The following is a 20,160-nucleotide window of genomic DNA, read 5'->3' on the forward strand; positions in this document are numbered from 1 at the left end:
CATGGGTAGATGCATCTGCGACCAGTAGATTGGTGAGAATGAGGTCAAGTAGGTTTTTCTCTCTTAGTTCCCTCACTGCCTGCCGCAGACCCAGTCTAGCAGCTGTCTCCTTTAGGATTCAGCCAGCTCGGTCAGTTGTGGTGCTACCGAGCCACTCTTGGTGATGAGCATTGAAGTCCTTCACCCAGAGTACATTTTGTGCCCTTGCTACCCTCAGTGCAGCTTCCAATTGGTGTTCAACATGGAGAAGCACTGATTCATTAGCCGAGGTGGGGTGGGGGTGGGGTGCGGTAGGTAGCAATCAGCAGGAGGCTTCCTTGCCCATGTTTGACCTGATGCCATGAGACTTCATGGGGTCTGGAGTCGATGTTGACGACTGCCAGGGAAACTCCCTCCCAACTGTATACCACTGTGCTGCCACCTCTGGTGGGGTCTGTCCTGCCAGTGGTACAGTACGTACCCAGGGATGGTGATGGTGGTGTCTGGGACATCTTATGTAAGGTATGAATCCATGAGTATGAATATGCTGACGATGGAGACGACGTAGGAAACACAATCTTGAAATTTACTGATAGTACTAAAATAGAAAGTTTGGCAACTGACATAGAAAAAATCATGTACAGAAAAGAATATTTTTTAAAATTCTCATTATAATTGTAAGTATACTGGTAATGGAAAGTCAAGGCATGAAGGATAATTTAAATTCACCATTGTGTTTTTGTAAGACCATTTTGGCCTTACACCATCAGTAATCGTATAGTATGAATATTTTAACTCTGAATTGATGGAAAGAAAAAGGACATCATTTTTAATTTTGACGACTGCTGTTTGGAACAAAAAGGCACCCTTATCACTTCTGTTCTAAATAATCTGCCATAAGTGATGTTCTACTATAGCATCGGTGTGGCTCAGTTGGTAGCAATCCTGCTCCAGAGATTTGAGCACAAAATCTAGGCTACACTTCAGTGCAGTACTAAGGAAGTGCTGCATTGTTGGAGATGCTATCTTTCAGATGAGACGTTGAACCCCGTCCCCGTCTATTCTTTCAGATGGACATCGAAAATACCGTGGCACTGTTTCCAAGAAGAGTTGGAAGTTATCCTAGGTGTTGGTGTTTATTCAATATTTATCTCCCAATCAGTGTCACTTTAAAAAAAAAACATGATTTGGTCATTATCACATTTCTGTTTGTGGACCTTGTGTGCAAAGTGGCTGTCCGTATCCTGCATTGCAACAGTGACTGCACTTCAAAAGTAATAAAAACAAAAAGTACTGGAAATACTCGGCAGGTCTGGCAGCATCTGTGGAGAGAGAAGCAGAGTTAATGTTTCAGGTCAGTGACCTTTCATCAGAATGATGAAAGTTCACTGACCTGAACCATCTCCTCGGATGTTGCCAGACCTGCCGAGTATTTCCAGCACTTTTTGTTTTTATTTCAGATTTCCAGCATCTGCAGTATTTTGCTTTTATTTTACGCTTCAAAGGTACTTCATTGGATATAAAGCACTTTGGAATGTCCTGTGGTTGTGAAAGGCACTATTTGGCACCACATTTTAGGAAGGATGTGAAGGCTTTGGAGAGGGTACAGAAGAGATTTACTAGAATGATTCCAGGGATGAGGGATTGCAGTTAAGTCGATAGACTGGAGATTTTATGGAAGTATTAAAATCAGGAAGGGTTTGGGTAGAGTAAAGGAGGAACTGTTTCCAGTGGTTAAATGGTTGCTAACTATGCCAATAATTCCTTAGCACAAGATGCAATCAAGTGCTAAAGTGTTTTTTGGCATTTTGTATACTCTTAAGATACTTTGACTTTGTTACTAACTATTGTTTGGATAAATGGATTAAAAATTCGAGTCTATTCTTCATAGCCAAAAAAAATCAAATAATGTGAACATGGAATTTCCACTTTGCTGTGTTGCTTATGTTTAATTTAAATTACTATATAATTCAAACTTTTTAATGCAGATAGTAACTGAATTATCAGGACTAGACTGTAATAAGGAAATGTATAGTAAAAATTTGTTTAAATGGAAGGGAATAACTAAAATTCAAAACGAGCATGATCAGTGTGCCAAACATTTACAACTCTACTATTGTTTCGACTGTGATTTATATGATTTTTGCTAAAATACAACCTATTTCTTACAATTCTGTCTTTAAAAGACATTTATCAGAAGAATGAATTATTTTCAAAGTACTCCCCCTTTTGCTAAGAGAATTATACTTCATATATTTTAATGCTTTTTTAAAATGTCAATTTTAGCATCAACCTGGAAACACACGATTACGATCTCCCTCTCTACTACGTCACTTGGTGACTCTAATTGCATAATACTCCATTGCTATGGAGCCAGATAATCTTGGGAAATGATGCTGCAGCCCAGGAATGCAAATTTTTTTCACGTGGATCCCATTCTCGTTTGGCTCTGAAATAGCACTATGGTTTCTCGGAAGTCGCATCTTTTGCCATTTGTGATTAAACCACTCTATAACTGACATCAGTAGAATGGTCTACTGAGGTGGTAATCTCAAGTGCCTTCAGAACAAAAAATTGAATTAACTGGCAAGTACATTTTTTTAGCATTAAAAGCTCTTTAAACAGAAGGTGATACCCTACGTTTGTCTTTGCTTTGAAGAATTCTGTATAACTTCAATTGAATTTATTGTGCAAACATAAGAAGTAGGAGCTGGAGTAGATCATTTCGTCCTTCAAACCTGCACTACCATTCAATAAGATCATGGCTGGTCTACCTCAACTGCACCTTATATCCCTTAATTATCAAAAATCTATCGATCTCTGCCTTGAATATAGTCAACGACTGTGCATCCACAATGCTCTGGGATGGAGAATTTCAAAGGTACACCACCCTTTGAGTGAATGCCATTCATGAAGTACATATGTCTCGCATTTTCCTGTCCTTGTACGCGTATTATAGAAAGTTAACATGCAGGTACAGCAAGCAATTAGGAAGGCAAATGGTATGTTAGCCTTTATTACAAAGGGATCGGAATATAAGAGTAAAGAAGCCTTACTACGATTACAAAGGGCCTTGTTGAAGACCAAACCTGGAGTACGGTGTACAGTTTTGCTCTTCTTATCTAAGGAAGGATGTACTTGCCCTAAAGAGAATGCAGCAAAGCTTCACTGGACTGGTTCCTGGGATGAGGGGGTTGTCCTATGAGGAGAGAATGACTAGACTAAGCCTATATTACCAATAATTGAGAAGAATGAGAGGTAATCTAATTGAAATGTATTCTTGCCGGGGTGGATGCTGGGAGGATGTTTCCTTTGCCTGGGGAGTCAAGAACTAGGGGTCACAGTCTCAGAATAAGGGTTTGGCCATTTAGAACTGAGATGAAAATATTTCTTCACTCCAAAATATCCCTACACGCTCTCACATTGCAATATAGGTCCAGTGTTCCCCTAAGTTGCACTGCAGCAGACTGGAAGGTAGAGGCCTGCTACCCTACTTGAACCCGACGGGACCCAACGACATGTGTCGGGTTCGGGTCAGGTCGGGCCCATCTTCCGGGGCTGGCTTTCAGGTTCGGGTTGGGTTGGGCCAAGTCCAGGCCGAGTCAGGTCGGGCCGGACACGTACGGTAAATGCTCTGCTGGTAAGTATTAAAATAAAAAAAACTTACCTGAGCTGGGAGTCCGGGACGAAACTGAGTCTGCGCAGTAAGCGAGTGACGTCACTATGATGTCTCATGCATGCGCTGCAGGTTCGGTATCAGGAAGGTAAGTAAACAGATGGTTGGGTCAAGTAGTGGCGGGTTCGGGTCAGGCTTGGACCTGCTGTGGTTCGGGTCGGGTTCTTTTTCCCGACCTAAAGCAGGCCTCTACTGGAAGGTACCGCACAGGCCTTGTTCCATCTAAATACTGTGTGTTTACGGCCGCAGTTTGATGGCTCCACTTCTGACAGTTTCGGAGTGAAGAATGGAGTGAAACAGGATTGTGTCCCAGCCCCCACTCTATTTGGCTGCTTCTTCTCCATGCTCCTGACCTCCTCCTTCCCTGCAGATATGGAAGGAGTCTACTTGCACACTAGGTCAGACAGCAAGCTTGACAATCTATCAAGGCTGAAAGCAAAGACAAAAACACATCCCCTTCTAATCAGATAACTCTTCTATGCTGATGATGCTGTGCTAGTCGCTCACACGGAAACTCAGCTACAAAGACTCATGGACTGTCTCTCCCGTGCTTGTAACCTGTTCGTAGACATGAGACAGGGTGTTGCATCTCCACCCCTGATCATACTAAATAACACCCCACTGGAAGTGGTTAGCAAATTCTGCTACTTGGGTCCACGGTGACAGATAATCTGGCCCTTGATGCAGAGCCCAATACACACATGGGGAACGCAGCTGCCACCTTTGGCCGACTTGCGAAATGTGCATGGAATAACACCAAGCTGACCCTTAGGACCAAGCTGAGTCTTAAGGCCTGTGTTCTCTGCACCTTGCTATACAGCTGTGAAATGGGGCAACTTACAGCTACCAGGAAAAGAAACTCATTAATTTCCATCTTTGCTGTCTGTGGTGCATTATGGGTAAATCCTAGCAGGACAAAATCAGAATTGTGGCAGTCCTCCCATGTGTGTTGGCACTAATCAAACAGGTGGCTTTGGTGGATCGGACACGCCCGCGGAATGGAAGACTGTCGCATACCCAAGGACCTTCTGTACGGTGAGGTAGCCGGGGCCCGCTGACCAGTGGGGCGCCCAAATCTCCACTTCAAGGATGCTTGCAACTGTGACACGAAGGCCCTAAATGTTGACTATCGCACTTGGGAGACACTAGCTGGTGAAAGAGGGAAATGGCGACACGTCCTTTGGACTGGTGTGCACTACCACGATGACCAGTTGCTACAGCAGCTTGGCAACAAGCACCAGTGTCAAACACAACAACACACAGCATCACATGGCAGCTTCATGTGCAGCACTAGTGGCAGAACCTGCCTCTCAAGGATTGGCTTTCACAGCCATCAACAAAGGTGCACCAAGGGAAGACACCTGTCAATGCACAACATCAGAATTTTGAATGGAGCAGTGCCCCATTGAATTCTAACATTTCCCAGTCTCACATTTAAAAAATAATCTACTTTTCTATTTTTCTTGACAAAGTGGATAACTTCACACTTCTCCACATTCTATTCCATCTGCATGTTCTTGTACACTCATTCAACCTGCCTAAATCCCTTTGCAGCCTCTTTTTGTCCTCCTCACAGCTTACTTCCCTAGCTAACTTTGTATAGTCAGCAAATTTCGACAAATTGCACTCATCTATATCATGGATATAGATTGTAAATAACAGACCCAAGCACTGATCTTAACATTTAAATAAATTCTCTTAGTAGTTAGACTTGATGTAAACTAGGTCGTTGTTAGTTAATCTTGCACTGATTGTTACTGAATTAAAATATGTAGCAATGGGTTACCCTTGTATTTCAGTAATTTCTGGTTAAAGATCAAATTTAACGCACAATGCCCGTTTGCTGATATCTTGCATGTGTGGAGTGCCATGTTTTCCTGTTTTGCTGTTTAACTTAACTGCTTTACTATTCAACATGTTTTCATAAATCCTTATAATTATGATGCTAACAGATAGGAACGCCATTCAGTCATTTTTAATTGATGCATCCAGAATAGCCCTACACCCGCCTAAATGGTAACATGGTTTTTTCTCAAATTAATCCAGGGTTTTCATCTCCCCTACTTTGCCAGGAAGTCGAAATCAAATGCTGATCATTCTCTTTGAACATGAACGTCCTTATATTGGTCTTAAAGCAACATTTTACTCGTTTTGATCTGTGACCCCTTGTCCTCCTTTCACTGTTTATTTTTAAGTAATATTTGGGATTAATTTTTCCATAGCATTTACTTATTTTTCTTGAAGATGCCTCCTTTCTTGGCTTGAAAAGCTAAGTCTATGTAATCTCGGATTAGACTCTTATCATTAGAGATCAGCCTCTTGGTTCTCTACTGTATCCAGTTCTTGTATTGCATCTCTATTTCTTTGCAGCCATAACTGGTTCTTGAGGTATATTTAGACCATAATTTCTGCTTTTTGGCTATGTTTTGGTTACTGTTTTGGATTTTGTGAATCGCTGCTCTGCATCGGTAGGACATATTTCAAGTTAAGTCTGCAGGAACTTCTAGGTCCCTTTAAGCCTCACCGTTAATTCAGCACCATTCATCGATTATATACGTGTCGGACTTTACTTCCTATGTGCATGCTTCACATTTTGTTTGAATTAAATTTCTTCAATTATTGCTCACCCTGCTCACATTGTTTAGCTCACTATGTAATTTCTGGGCTGCTTCTTTTGCTATCACTGGTGATAGCTATGGCTCAGTTGGTAGCACCCTCACCTTTGAGTCAGAAGGATGTAGGTTCAAGCCCCACTCCAGAAACTTGAGCACACAACCTAGGTTGCATTTCATGCAGTACTGAGGGAGTATTGCATTGCTGGAAGTGCCTTCTTTTGGATTAAACATGAAACCGAGGCCCCATCTGTCCTCTCGGGTGGATGTAAAAGATCCAATGGCACGAAATCAAGGAAGAGTAGGGAACTTAACCCCTGGACAATATTTATCCCTCAAACAACACCACTGAAACTCTGGTCATTATCTCATTGCTGTTTGTGGGAGCTTGCTGTGTGCAAAGTGACTGTCCTGTTTCCTGCTTACAACAGTGACAACACTAAATGATTATAAAACACTTTGGGATGGCCTGAGGTTGTAAAAGGCACTATGTAAAGTTTTTTTCCATCACTGCTTCTTCGAGTTTGGTATCATTTTCAAATTTTGTCAATTTGTATTGAGTTTCTGTTAGCTTTACCTAAAATAAAGCCCTCCAAATATTTATTGCATTTAAACAAAAATCCATTCTTGAATTAAAATTGCATTCAGTTCTCTTGCACACTTCAGTTTCCCTCATGAGTTTGAAGTATTTGTACAGAAATTGAATGTTTGTTTCTGGTATTTTTAGTTTACTTGCACATAGCTGTTTTAAACACACTCATAATGTAATTACACTCCCAAGGTAATGTTCGGTTTCCTCCCCCACTGTCTTTGAAGGAAGCAATATATTTTGACATGCTAATGTTTTGATTACACTGCCAGCAGTTTGGTCCATCTTGCTATGGAGTACAGGGTGAATGAGAATCCATGAGCATGTCTTTGCTTCACAACAACTTAATTTATACGAATTAGGAGCAGGAGTAGGCCACTCGGCCCCTTGAGCCTGCTGCGCCATTCAATAAGTTCATGTCTGAACTGATTACCTCCAATAACCTTTCACTCCTTTGCTTATCAAGAATCTATCTACCTCTGCCTTAAAAATATTCAAAGACTCTGCTCCCACTGCCTTTTGAGGAACAGAGTTCCAAAGACTCACGAACCTCAGAAAAAAATTCTCCTCGTCTCTGTCTTAAATGGGTGACCCCTTATTTTTAAACAGTGACCCCTAGTTCTAGATTCTCCCACAAGGGGAAACATCCTTTCCACATCCACCCTGTCAAGACACCTCAGGATCTTACATGTTTCAATCAAGTCGCTTCTTACCTTTCTAAATTTCAGCGGATGCAAGCCTAGCCTGTCCAATCTTTCCTTGTAAGACAGCCCTACCATTAGTCTAGTAAACCTTCTCTGAACTGCTTCCAACGCCTTTACATCCTTATGACGCCTTTAGCGTTGAAAAATGCCCCAAGGTACATCACAGAGGCGCAAAGAAACAACAAATACTGAACCAAAGGCGAACAAATGGGCTTTGCAGAAAGTCTTATGAGAGAAGAGATAGAGGCAGAGTTTTGTAAGGGGACAATTCCAGAGAGTGGCTGTAGGTGGCTGAAAGCATGACCACCAATGGTGGGCCAAAGGGAAGGGTGGTTATACAAGAATTCTAACTAGGCGTTGGGAGATAGGGAACCAGTGTAGGGCTGGAATTTTATGCCCCCCAAGCGAGCAGGCTGGTGGCAGTGGGGGAGGGGGCGAGGTGCCGTTTCCAGCCCCCGCTGCAATTTTATGTGATGTGGTGGCCCGCCCCAGGCCAATCAAGGCCCTTAAGTGGCCAATTAACTGGCACTTAAGGGCCTCCTCCCACCACCGTGGGTGTTTTACGCTCGGCAGAAGCCAGGCGGCCTCCTTGGGGGCTAGTGGGGGGCCCTCCTGATTGGGCACCCTGTGCCCCACAGAGAGCTGCCCCTTAAGCCCCAACTGCACCACCCCCCCCCCCCCCACCCCCCCCTGCACAATGCGCAACACTCCACCCGCTCCCCTAACCAACCCCCCTTGCCTCACTGGGGCTTGACTGACTGATTGTCCCCAGCGAGGCCCGAAAAACTTACCTGCTACCTTGGGGGTCGACCTTCCTCATCCTCCTGAAGCTGAATGTAGTCCTAGCAGTGCCCATTTCTCCTGGTGGCGCTCCTGGGACTAAGAGTTGTCAGCCTGCTGATTGGCTGGCAGTTCCATTAGGTGGGGCTTCCTGCCTCAAGGATGTGGAAGTCCCACCCAAGACCAATTAAAGGCCTGGGGAGCGAAAAATCCTGATCTGTTTCCCCAGGCCTGGTGGAGGTGGGCTCGCCACCAACTTTTTGGCTGGTGGATGGGGCCTCTTGCCCAACAAAAAAATTCTGGCCAAGGTTTAGCAGGGTTGGGACGATGAGCAATGCAACTTGATGTGGGATAGGATACATTATAAATTTTAATTTTCATACTTATAATGTAAAATGTGCGTTTTGCAAAAGAGTGCTTCACGATTGAACATGCATGATTTTTCATGAATTCTTTTCTGTAGAAACAGAAGGACCGAGACAAATACAGACAACAAAAAATCAAAAAATCTTTGGATTTGTCATCTGCAGTTCCATCTCTCACTGTGACAACTGAAAAGGTAAGTGGTAATGTATTTTAAATTGCAAATAGATTAGTGTATTGGCTTATTGATATGAAATCCCAAACATAAATCAGATTTTGCTGCTGTGTCTCACTTTTAATAGTAAACCTTAAAAAGATTTTGTCATCAGGATTTTAAACCTTCATATAAATTGAGTTGTTTGGCATGAACTTGATTCTCTGAATGCTCTAGTGTAATAAGTTGGACAGGTCACCTTTATTATTTTTATAAATCGAAGAATAAATGTAACTGCAGGTGGACGTTCGGTCTAATTTATAGACATGCACACTTTTGTCTGCCCCTCTCTTCTGAAGGTGGAGTTCAGTTCTCTGGGCACAGAGAGGACTCTGTACCTTGTACTATCTCAGGTGACCTCATTAGATCTTAAGGAGACTGCACTACTAACTTCCTTTCATCAAATATTATGCTCATCGGGTATCATAGTTTGGCTGTGGTACTAAGTGGATAAGTTTAAGAACAAAATTCATTTCAAGCATCAATGAGAGGTTGGAAACTAATTCACCATCATTATTTGATAGATCCTCTACTAATGCATGCTATAACAGAGAGATTTCAAGTTTTAATAACTGGGCAGTTCAGATGTATCCCCAATTACAGTGACAATAATTGTAACATGTAAACATACAAATTTTGTAAACACCCAGAAACAGTTTTAAAATCTATAGGGACGTTTATATAATTAGGTGCATCTCAAATGATTTAGAAGGATTTGCATATCTCAATATAAAATTAGTATTGAATCTATTATAAGAAAGTATATACAGTATTTTAGAATGCAGCTGTTAAAATCCTAACTCCTAACATTCCTGCAGTTGGTGTAGATGAATTGCTTGTAGCTGAGATAATTGCATTGATTGCTTGCCTGATAGTGTATGTGTAACAATCATGGGGCATCGAACTATTGGTGCTTTTTGTTTGGCACTAATATTCTTATTAGCTAACAGCATATTTTTGTGCTCTGTACTTCCTTTCCAAATCATAATTGTTTAGAATTATACAAGCACTAGCAGTGGCTTTATATCAGGCTCCTTGAAGAGGTTGGAAGAAACTACTGCTCGATTTACAAATGCAAATTTCCAGGAAGTATCTACTCACCCTTCAAGTGGGAATGAAAATGCTGAGGTTAAAGGCTTGGAGGTCAAAGGGAAGAAATCTGGAGGGCATGGCTCCAGTCAGAGGGGAAGGAAACCAGGCATTGGAAAGAATTCAGCTTGTCCATCTATTACAACAACATCAGCAAGCCCTTTTCCACAAGGTATGCTTAGAGTAACTCAGTCATCCTGTCTTTTTTACAACACACTGACAATTTTCAATTTTTTTTTGTTCTGACTGGTTATTTAATCTATGTTTAAAAGCATTGTGAAAGTATATAAGTATTTGCTAGCTTTCAAGAGTATTGATTACTCTCATCACACTCATGAATGATATTTAGATAGGGAAAAAGGTGAAAGCTGCTGCTTCAGGATTGGGCTTTATGCACTTAAAATAGTTATAAAGAATGTTGTGATGTCGAGTATGATTTATTGAAGTAATTAAGAATTGGTATAAATATTTGAAACTAATAAAGTTTATGTGACTAAATAGTTTTCTCAATTCATGGCATAATTCAAATTATCTGATAATTTAAAATAAATGTAGGGTTATATTCACACTTTGCTGTGTTTGTAACTTGATTCAAATTACTGAATAATTTTTTAGTAAACATGATTACTTGAATTATCATAAGTAGGTCGTATTACAGCTTAAACTGTAAATATCTGAATATAGAAAGACATGGTTTATGCACTGTTGTCACTAGAGTTTAAATAAAATATAATGGGTATAAAATATTCATTTCATATGTCCCCTTGATCTGTGAAAAATGCAGTAATATAGTTTTTGTGATTCTGAACTTGGGTTGTATCTGTAGTGAGAATTTTGAGTAACAGAACACAAAGCTGAAATACTGAAATAAAAACAGAAAGTGTTGGAAATACTCAGCAGGTCAGGCAGCATCTGTGGAAAGAGAAGCAGAGTTAAAGTTTCAAGTCTATGTCCTTTCATCAGATGAAAGTTCTGATGAAAGGTCACAGACCTGAAATGTTAACTCTGCTTCTCTCTCCATGGATGCTGCCTGACCTGCTGAGTATTTCCAGCACTTCCAGTTTTTATTTCAGATTTCCAGCATCTGCAGTATGTTGCTTTTGTTAAGCTGAAATACTGGTTAGTTACAGGTGTGTCACAGATGATTGTTTGGAACAATGTGAAATAAATTAAAATCACACAAGAAGCATGTTATCAAAGTGTTAGATTTATAATGGTTTGGGTGTAGTTTTATTTTTTTGTAAGTAATGTAATTGACAACACTGTTTACAAATTTTTAAAGGTCCCTAAATGTGGAGTTGCTGTAATCATCACTTCCTGATTTGTTTAACTGAATGCTAATTAAGCAAGACCAAAACAGCTTCGTGAACTATTATAAAGCAAATCAGAACAAACATCCTTGGGAGTTACAGTGCACATTATGTTGGATCTTGGATATGTGAGGAGGGGTGGTGGGGGGTGAAGCGGGAGACTAGGGTATAAAGAGGGAAAAGCACCAATAGTAAAGGGCTGTGCATTTTCAGATTTCTGAGCAGTACATTTGACACGCAACTTTCTGGAGCCAAAAGTATATATTGAAAATTAAAGAATTGACATTTGAGTAACTTGATTTTCTACAGCATTTCTAACTACTTAGATGGATTAAGCAGACTATAAGGCCATCTGATCAATATTGCATCGGGCTGTCGTTCTTACCTGCTAGTGCTCTTTCTTGTTGCTTCAATGGAAAGGAATATTGAAATAGATTTTATTTGAGCATACAATATTTAACTGTAAAACAAAAAAAGCTCTGGATGGTTATTTCAAATTATTTTTTGTTTTAAAATGTTATGATATTAAGCATGGTAAACCGATAAGTTTCAATCTAAAATTTTCATTCTGGCTCTTGTTTAACAATCTGTCCTGTCTTCTGCATCTAGTTTTCAGGATAAATGGTGCTTGAAAGTGAGGGCCAATAATTTGAACCTCTGCTCTGCCTGTTACCATTGTAATCCCCAAAGAACAAAAATGTGGGGAGTTTGTGCAGTGTTTCAATACTTGAAAACTGTGTTTAAATATAAGGCTGTGTCTTTGAACATTGTGGGCTAAAAGTTTGTTAAGGCCCGTTTTCGGGCACAGGGGTCGCAATTTGCAATCTGCTGGTGCCCGTTTCCATTGAGGCGGACAGCACACAAACTTGGTGCTGGTTCCTCATTTACTTGATTGTTGTGTTGGCCCCAGCGGAGCCTGCACTAGGGATCAGTAGGGAGCCGAGCATTGTGTACTGATGTTACATGGTGCAGCCAGCCTGCTCCCTTTCAAGGCAGACTGCCCCTCCTAAAGGGAGATGCACTCATTGGAAGAGAGCTGCTGCTAATTGCCTGTACTGACATGCTGCAAGTAGGCAGTGCACAAATGGAGCACCAAGGAAGGGAGAATGTTCTTAGATTCGCGGATGCAGCGCTGGAGGCTTTAGGTCAACAGGAGCGAAGGGGGTGGAGGGTGCAAGGAGGCCCTCAAGGAGCACCCTCCAAAGGCAATGGGAGCAGGTGGCCAGGGAGGTCGATGCCCAGAGTCTGGCCCCGAGGACCTGGCAGAAGCCCCACAAAAAATTCAATGACTCACGTGGGTGGTCAGTGAATGCATCTTCAAAGGACATCTCCTGTGCACTTATCCACCAGTCTCACACTGCTCAAAATACCACATCCCCATCATGCATCCATAACACTCCCGAGTCCCTAACACTTGGGACTCCAGCCTAACATCCAGATACTCCATCTCACCCTTAGACACATTCCAGTGATGCTAGCTTCTGCTGCTTCCACATGCCTCCAGCTATTCAGCTGTGGCAGGGACATCACCCAAACGCGGTGTGACACAATGAATGACATTCTTCCTTCTCTTGCAGAATAAGGTGGTCCGTCACTGCCTGGAGTAGTGGGGGACAAGGGCACTTGTATCTCCTGAGCCCTATGGAGGAGATGATTCTCTGCATCATGGGGTTGGCTGTGACAGAGTCCATGGCATCTGGTGACACTGAGAACATTGAATATGTCCTGACTTTATTCCCCTTCTCAACCTCTATGTGGCATGATGTGCAAACTGCTGATGGTTAGACTATGGACCTCTTGTTTTTCAACACCAACCACCCCTCCCCCCCCCCCCCCCCCTCACTTCCCTCATTCCAACCTTCCCCTTTCTGATTTTCTGTTTTCAGACACCCAAGGACTATCACCTGCCCAGCCACAGCAGCTGCAAGAGGAAGAGAAACAGCGATACCACAGCACTAATGAAGAGGTCCTGTCACTTGATCTGACATTCGCAGCCACCAGTTCAGATATTGGCACTGCACATTCCTTAGAAGCTAGTATTGAGTCAGGATCTGCATGTGGTGAGTCATCGAGCACACGTGGGCTGCAGCCAAACTAGGGGAAAGGATGGTTGCGTGCCATCCCACTAGAGGGCGAGATCATAGACGAGTTCTGCTACAGGGGACTCCGATTAGGACTTGGATGGGGCAGTATACAGGAGAATGCTGATGAGCATGCACAGAGGTGTTGGGTGCATTGGCAGACCTGCAGACAGCCTCCTGCCACTGTCGAGGAGCATGGAGAAGTCCGGCTCCAATTTGGCAGAGGGCATTGCGCAGAGTTTTCCCTTTGCAGGAGCTCTGCTGCAGCTCCCTGTCACAATTGCAGCCCCCATACCTGTTGTAGCCTTTGTGTGGACAGGTCACCAAATCCTCTGCTTTCCCTTTGAGGCTGCAGAAGTACCCTGTGCCAAATCCAGCAATTCACCACAACACCTTCAAAAACACTCCACAGTACTTCAGCAAACTTTGCAATAGCAGAAGTTAGTCTAATCACCTTACCTGCAATTTGGATGCCTGGCCTTTTAAATAACACCTAATGGGCTTCCCTCTTGCAGTGAATGTGTTGAGTGAACTGACACAGTCCAAGTTTGGAAATTGTGCGTCAAGTCTGCCATTCCAGCTGACTTGATGTCATGATCCGACCAGTGGGGAAGCTTCCAGCGCACTAACAGTACAGGCTCGTGAGCACCCTTCCCGGCATGGGATGCTGTGCGGGCCACATTGGAAGCACTCCGTACCCCACTCGGAGGGCTCTGGCTCCATCAGCGTTATGGAGCTGTATTTTCTGATCTCTGTATGTATGACATGTTTGCTAATCATCTGGGGAATATTAGCACACTGAGCAAGGGAGTATAATGAGAATCCTACTTTGTGGCACTGAATCATTTGATTTTTTTTTTGCATGCTGCTGTATTTTGGGAGAGGTGAATTGAAAGATGGCCTGAGAACAGTGCTAAACTATTAATTTATAAATAGTTAGAGAACAGATGTTTACATGGTGATGCACTAAAATGAATTATCCAATGAGTAACACAACAAACGGTGACTTTACTTCTCTCAAAGGGTAGTGAGTCTGGAATTCACTACCCCAGAGTGCGGTGGATGCTGGGACATTGAGTAAATTTAAGGAGGAGATAGACAGATTTTTAATTAGTGATGGGTTGAAGGGTTATGGAGAACGGGCAGGAAAGTGGAGTTGAGACCGAGATGGGATCAGCCGTGATCGTATTGAATGGCGGAGCTGGCTCGAGGGGCTGAATTGCCTACTCCTGCTCCTAGTTCTTATGTTTTTATATTAGTGCTGAAATGTGAACCATCAGATAATTTCAATTAAGTAATTTTGATTTAAGAGCAGTGGACTGTATTCCCTCAAAACTGGAGTTACTTGCTAAGTAGGAACATATTTGATGAGCCCTGCGTCTAAACATTACGGTTTACTGAGCTCTGGTGGTATTTAACATACCTGTTAGGGTGTATGTGGGATCAGTATATCAATATACCCACATATATATGTGCTCATACTGAAATAGTTTGTGAATGTTATGATGAATGTTAACTGCAGCATCAATGCGCCAGTAATTTGGTCTTAATTTGTATTCTTTCCTCATTCTGATCTTGTAAGAACATCCTCGAGACATCCCAAGACATTTAGAAAAGTGATTTATTTTTGACGTGCAATCACTTTTTATGTAGGCAAACACAGTTCACAAAGTTATGCACAGCAAGCTCCACAAATGGCAAATAAATGTCCAAATAATCGTTTTTTTTGGTGGCAGTTGGAGGAGAGTTGTTGCGCTGAACACCAGAACAACTCCCTATTGCTCAAATCGGGCCATGGAGTCAGTCATTTATGGCATAGGAGGAGGCCATTCAGCCCATCCAGTCCATGCCGGCTCTCCACTGAGCTATCCAGTCAGTTCCACTCCCCAGCTTGATCCTTGTAGCCCTGCAAGTTTATTTCCTTCAAGGGGCCATCAATTTCCTTTTGAAATCATTGATTGTCTCCGCTTCAACCACCCTTGTGGGCGGTGAGTTCCAGGTCATTACAACCCACTGTGTAAAAAAAAAAGTTCTTCCTCATATTCCCTCTGCATCTCTTGCCCAAAACCTTCAATCTGTATCCCATCGCCCTTGTACCATTAGTTAATGGGAACAGTTTTTCCTTGTCTAACTTATCTAAGTCTGTCATAATCTTGTACACCTCTATTAAATCTCCCCTCAATCTCCTTTACACTAAGGAGAACAACCCCAGCTTTTCTGACCTAACCTTGTAACTACAATCCCTCATCCCTGGAACCATTCTGGTAAATCTCCTCTGCACCTTCCCAAGGACCCTCACATCCTTCCAGAATTGGATGCATTACTCCAGTTGGGGCTAACCAGAGCTTTATAAAGGGTCTGCATAACTTCCCTGCTTTTGTACTCAGTGCCTCTGTTTATAAAGCCCAAGATCCCATATGCTTTACTCACCACTCTCTCAATATGTCCTGCCATCTTCAGAGATCAATGCATATGCACCCCCAGGTCCCTCTGTACCTGCATACTCTTTACAACTGTGCTATTAAATATATATTGCCTCTCCCTATTCCTTCTGCCAAAACCTCACACTTGTCAGTATTAAATTCCATCTGCCACCAGTCTGCCCATTCTGCTGTTTGCCACACCTCCAAGTTTGGTGTCATTGGCAAATCTTGAAATTCTACTCTGTATTCCAAGATCCAAGTCATTTATATATAGCAAAAAAAGCAGTGTTCCCAGCACTGAGCCTTGGGGAATGCCACTGTCTACCATCCTCCAGGCTGAAAAACAACCATTTACTGGCTGTTTTCTGTCCTTGAATCATTTTTTTTTTATCAGTTGGACACTGACCCTCCTATTCCATGAGCCTCAATTTTGTTAACCAGACTTTCATGTGGTATCTTTTCAAACACTTAAAAAATCCATATAAACAACACCCACTGCATTCCCTTCATCAAACTTTTCTGTTGCTTCATCAAAAAATTCAATTAGATTTGTCAAGCATGATCTGCCTTTTACAAATCCATGCTGGCTCTCCTTAAATAACTCGAACCTCTCCAAGTGTCTGTTGTTTCCCCCCCCCCCCCCGATTATTGTTTCTAAAACCTTACCCACCACTGATTAAACTAACAGGCCTGTAGTTGCTAGGACTGTCCTTACACCCTTTCTTGAATAAGGGGCAGATGACTTATCTACCCTATGCATAGTGAGCCTTTTTAGTACCTCCCCCCTCTCAATTTTTACCCTAGCCATTGTCTCTACTCTCTCTGCTTCTACCGATCTTTTGTAAAATTCCACTTCCTTAGTAAATACCGATATAAAGTACTCATCAAGTATAATGGCCTTGCCTTGTGCATCACTACACCTCTTCCTACCCGTTTGCTATTTACATGCCGGTAGAAGATTTTTGGGTTCCCTTTTATGTTGACCGCCATTCTATTCTCATGTTCTCTCTTTGCCAGTTTTATTTTTCTCTTCACCTCCCCTCTCAACTTATTGTATATGGCCTTGTTCTCACTTGAAGAATTCACCTGACATGTATCATACACCCTCTTCTTTTTGTTTCATCATAATCTCTGTCTCCCTCATCATCCCAGGAGCCCTTTTTCGAATGTACCTAGCCTGTACCTGAAGCATCTCTTCCTTGTAGATAACCTGTTGTTCCGATACAGCTCTTACTGTCAGTCTTCGGTTCCATTTTTCTCTGGCTAGATCCCTTCTCATCGCGTGCTCCCTGACAGATACTTGGTCCACTTGGCTCCCCCTCATTTCCCAGCACCAAATCCAGCAATGCCATCTTTCTGGTTGGGCTGAGAACATGCTGATCAAGGAAGTTCTCCTGAGCACATTTCAGAAATTCCTCCTCTTCTAGAATTATCCCAAATGATATTTTGGTAATTAAAGTTCCCATTATCACCACAGTATAGTTCATACACCCCTCTGATTTCCCTGCAGGTGGGATATTTTATATCCACTGGAAACAGGCAGATGGGACTTTGGTTTAACATCTCATCAAAAGATGGCATTTCGAATAATACAGCTCTCGCTACTGTTCTGAAGAGGTAGTCTTGTGCTTAAATCTGTAAGGGACTTCACCATACAACTTTCTGATTGGGTGATAGCACTACTGATTGAGCTGAGCTACCATTTATTAGACATTGTTTTAAAAATTGCTGATGTGAGGAATGTTGTTTCTCTTGATATTGTAGTTTCCTCCAGTAAGTGCTGAGTCGGTTTTGATCCAATTTGAGTTCTAATTTCATTTGCGTAGGTGAACTGAAACCTCAACAAAAAAAAACCCATGATGAACACAGTTAAGAACATAAGAAATAGGAGTAGAATATTCAGCCCTTTGAACCTGCCCTGCCATTCAGTAAGGTTGTGGCCGATCTTATCCCTTAACTCCATCTTCCCTATATCCCTTAATTCCCTTCGTATCCAAAAATCTATCAATCTCTGTCTTGAATATCTTCAATGACTGAGCATCCACAGCCCTCAGGGGTAGAGAATTCCAAAGATCCTCAACCCTTGTTTCTCCTTGTTTCAATCCTAAGTGGTCAACCTCTTAGTTTAGACTGTGACCCCTGGTTGTAGACACATCAGCCAGGAGAAATACCCTCTCAACATCTACCTTGTCAAGCCACTTAAGAATTTTATATGTTTCAGTCGATCATCTTTCATCTAAACTCTAGGGAATATAAGACTAGTCTACTCAATCTTTCCTTGTCCCAGGAGTTAGTCTAGTGTACTTTCCTTGGGCTCCTCTAAGGCAAGCTAATTAAGATGTAGAGCATTGCAAATGATAGTGCAAGTGTTAAATAAAAATGATGAGAGTAGTGATGCACAGCTTTTTAGCAAAAAAAATTATAATGATTTTTTTCCGCTTGGTATACTGGAGTTACTGGCTCTCTTGATAACTGAGTCCAATTAGGGGGCAAGATGAAATCAGATATGAACATTTTGATATTTCTGAAGCGTTTTAAATACGAACATGTGAATTAGGAGCAGGAGTAGACCACTCGGCCCCACGGGCCTGCTGCGCCATTCAATAAGTTCATTGCTGAACTCATTACTCCACATTTCCACCTACCCCGAAAAGCTTTCACCCCCTTGCTTATCAAGAATCTATCTACCTCTGCCTTAAAAATATTCAAAGACTCTGCTTCCACCGCCTTTTGAGGAAGAGAATTCCAAAGACACTCGACCCTCTGAGAGAACAAATTTCTCATCTCTGTCTTAAATGGGTGACCCTTTATTTTTAAACAGTGACCCCTAGTTCTAGATTCTCCCACAAGGGGAAACATCCTTTCTACATCCACCCTGTCAAGGTCCCTCAAGATCTTATATGTTTCAATCAAGTTGCCTCTTACTCTTCTAAATTCCAGCGGACACAAGCCTAGCCTGTCCAATCTTTCCTCATAAGACAGCCCACCCATTCCAGCTATTAGCCTAATAAACCTCCTCTCTACTGCCTCCAATGCATTTACATCCTATCTTAAATAAGGAGACCAGTACTGTACACAGTACTCCAGATGTGGTCTCACCAATGCACTGTATAGCTGAAGCACAACCTCCCTACTTTTGTATTCAATTCCCTTCGCAATAAACGATAACATTCTGTTAGCTTTCCTAATTACGTGCTGTACCTGCATGCTAACCTTTTGCGATTCATGCACTAGGACACCCAGATCCCTCTGCATCTCAGAGCTCTGCAATCTCTCACCATCTAGATAATGTTTTGTTTTTTTCTTCCTGCCAAAGTGGACAATTTCACACGTTCTCGTGTTATACTCCATTTGCCAGATCTTTGCCCTCTTACTTAACCTGTCTATAATTCTTTGTAGCCTCCTTATGTCCTCTTCACAGCCTACTTTCCTACCTATCTTTGTGTCATCAGCAAATTTCAGAACCATACCTTCAGTCCCTTCATCTTAAGTCATTTATATAAATTGTAAAAAGTTGAGGCCCCAGCACAGATCCCTCTGGCATACCACTCGTTACATCTTGCTAACCAGAAAATGACCCATTTATGCCTACTCTGTTTCCTATTAGCTAGCCAATCTTCTATCCAAGCCCAAAACGTTACCCCTTACACCATGAGCTTTTATTTTCTGCAATAACCTTTGATTTGGCACCTTATCAAATGCCTTCTGGAAATCGAATTACAATACATTCACTGGTTCTCCTTTATCCACAGCACATGTAACTCCCTCAAAGAACTCCAATAAATTGGTTAAGCCTGATTTCCCTTTCACAATCTGTATCATAACTAATGACTTTATTTAGCACCTTTTAATATAGAAAAAATACCTAAGGAACTCCAGAAGAAAGGAACAGATGCTGAGTCTTTGTGGGGGCATGCAAAGAGATCACCCAAGTGGGCGTTCAGAAGGCTTTTAAAATGTAGATAGGGTAGGAGAAGCAAAGGGCTTTAGGAAAAGAGTAATACAATAGTAACATAAGGCTTATGACACCATGGTGGAATGGAAGGAGGAGGTGTGCAAATGTACAGAGGGCCAGAGTTAAAAGTTGTAGGAGGTTGTAGGACTGGAGCAAGTAAATGAGGGCAAAAATGTTTAATTCAGTGTGCTAAGCGCAGGGCACCAGTGTAGGTTAGTGATAGTTGGGTGACAAGTGAGTGGGACAGGCTAAGTTTTAAACAAGTTGAATTCGAGGAGGTTGGGAGGCTGGCAAATAGAAAAAAAAATTGCATTTATATAGTACCTTTCACAACTTCAGGATGTCTCAAAGCACTTTACAGCTGACGAAGTACATTTAAATGTAC

The 20,160-nt window shown here is 42.1% G+C and overlaps 1 protein-coding gene across 9 annotated transcripts in view; it reads left to right on the forward strand.

The window, feature by feature from the left end:
* Positions 1 to 20,160, forward strand: part of mllt10 (MLLT10 histone lysine methyltransferase DOT1L cofactor) — a 361,967-nt gene that overhangs the window by 118,693 nt on the left and 223,114 nt on the right. For 7 of the 9 annotated variants that reach the window (XM_068013613.1, XM_068013608.1, XM_068013623.1 and 4 more), the window contains 3 exons: positions 8,804 to 8,899; positions 9,914 to 10,178; positions 13,203 to 13,376. In XM_068013613.1, coding sequence (XP_067869714.1) covers positions 8,804 to 8,899; positions 9,914 to 10,178; positions 13,203 to 13,376 — 535 coding nt within the window. The remainder of the gene's footprint in view (positions 1 to 8,803; positions 8,900 to 9,913; positions 10,179 to 13,202; positions 13,377 to 20,160) is intronic. The other 2 variants (XM_068013670.1, XM_068013679.1) reach the window with 1 other exon arrangement.

The sequence above is a fragment of the Heterodontus francisci genome, chromosome 2, assembly GCF_036365525.1.
Source record: "Heterodontus francisci isolate sHetFra1 chromosome 2, sHetFra1.hap1, whole genome shotgun sequence".
In the NCBI taxonomy this organism is placed as follows: Eukaryota; Metazoa; Chordata; class Chondrichthyes; order Heterodontiformes; family Heterodontidae; genus Heterodontus; species Heterodontus francisci.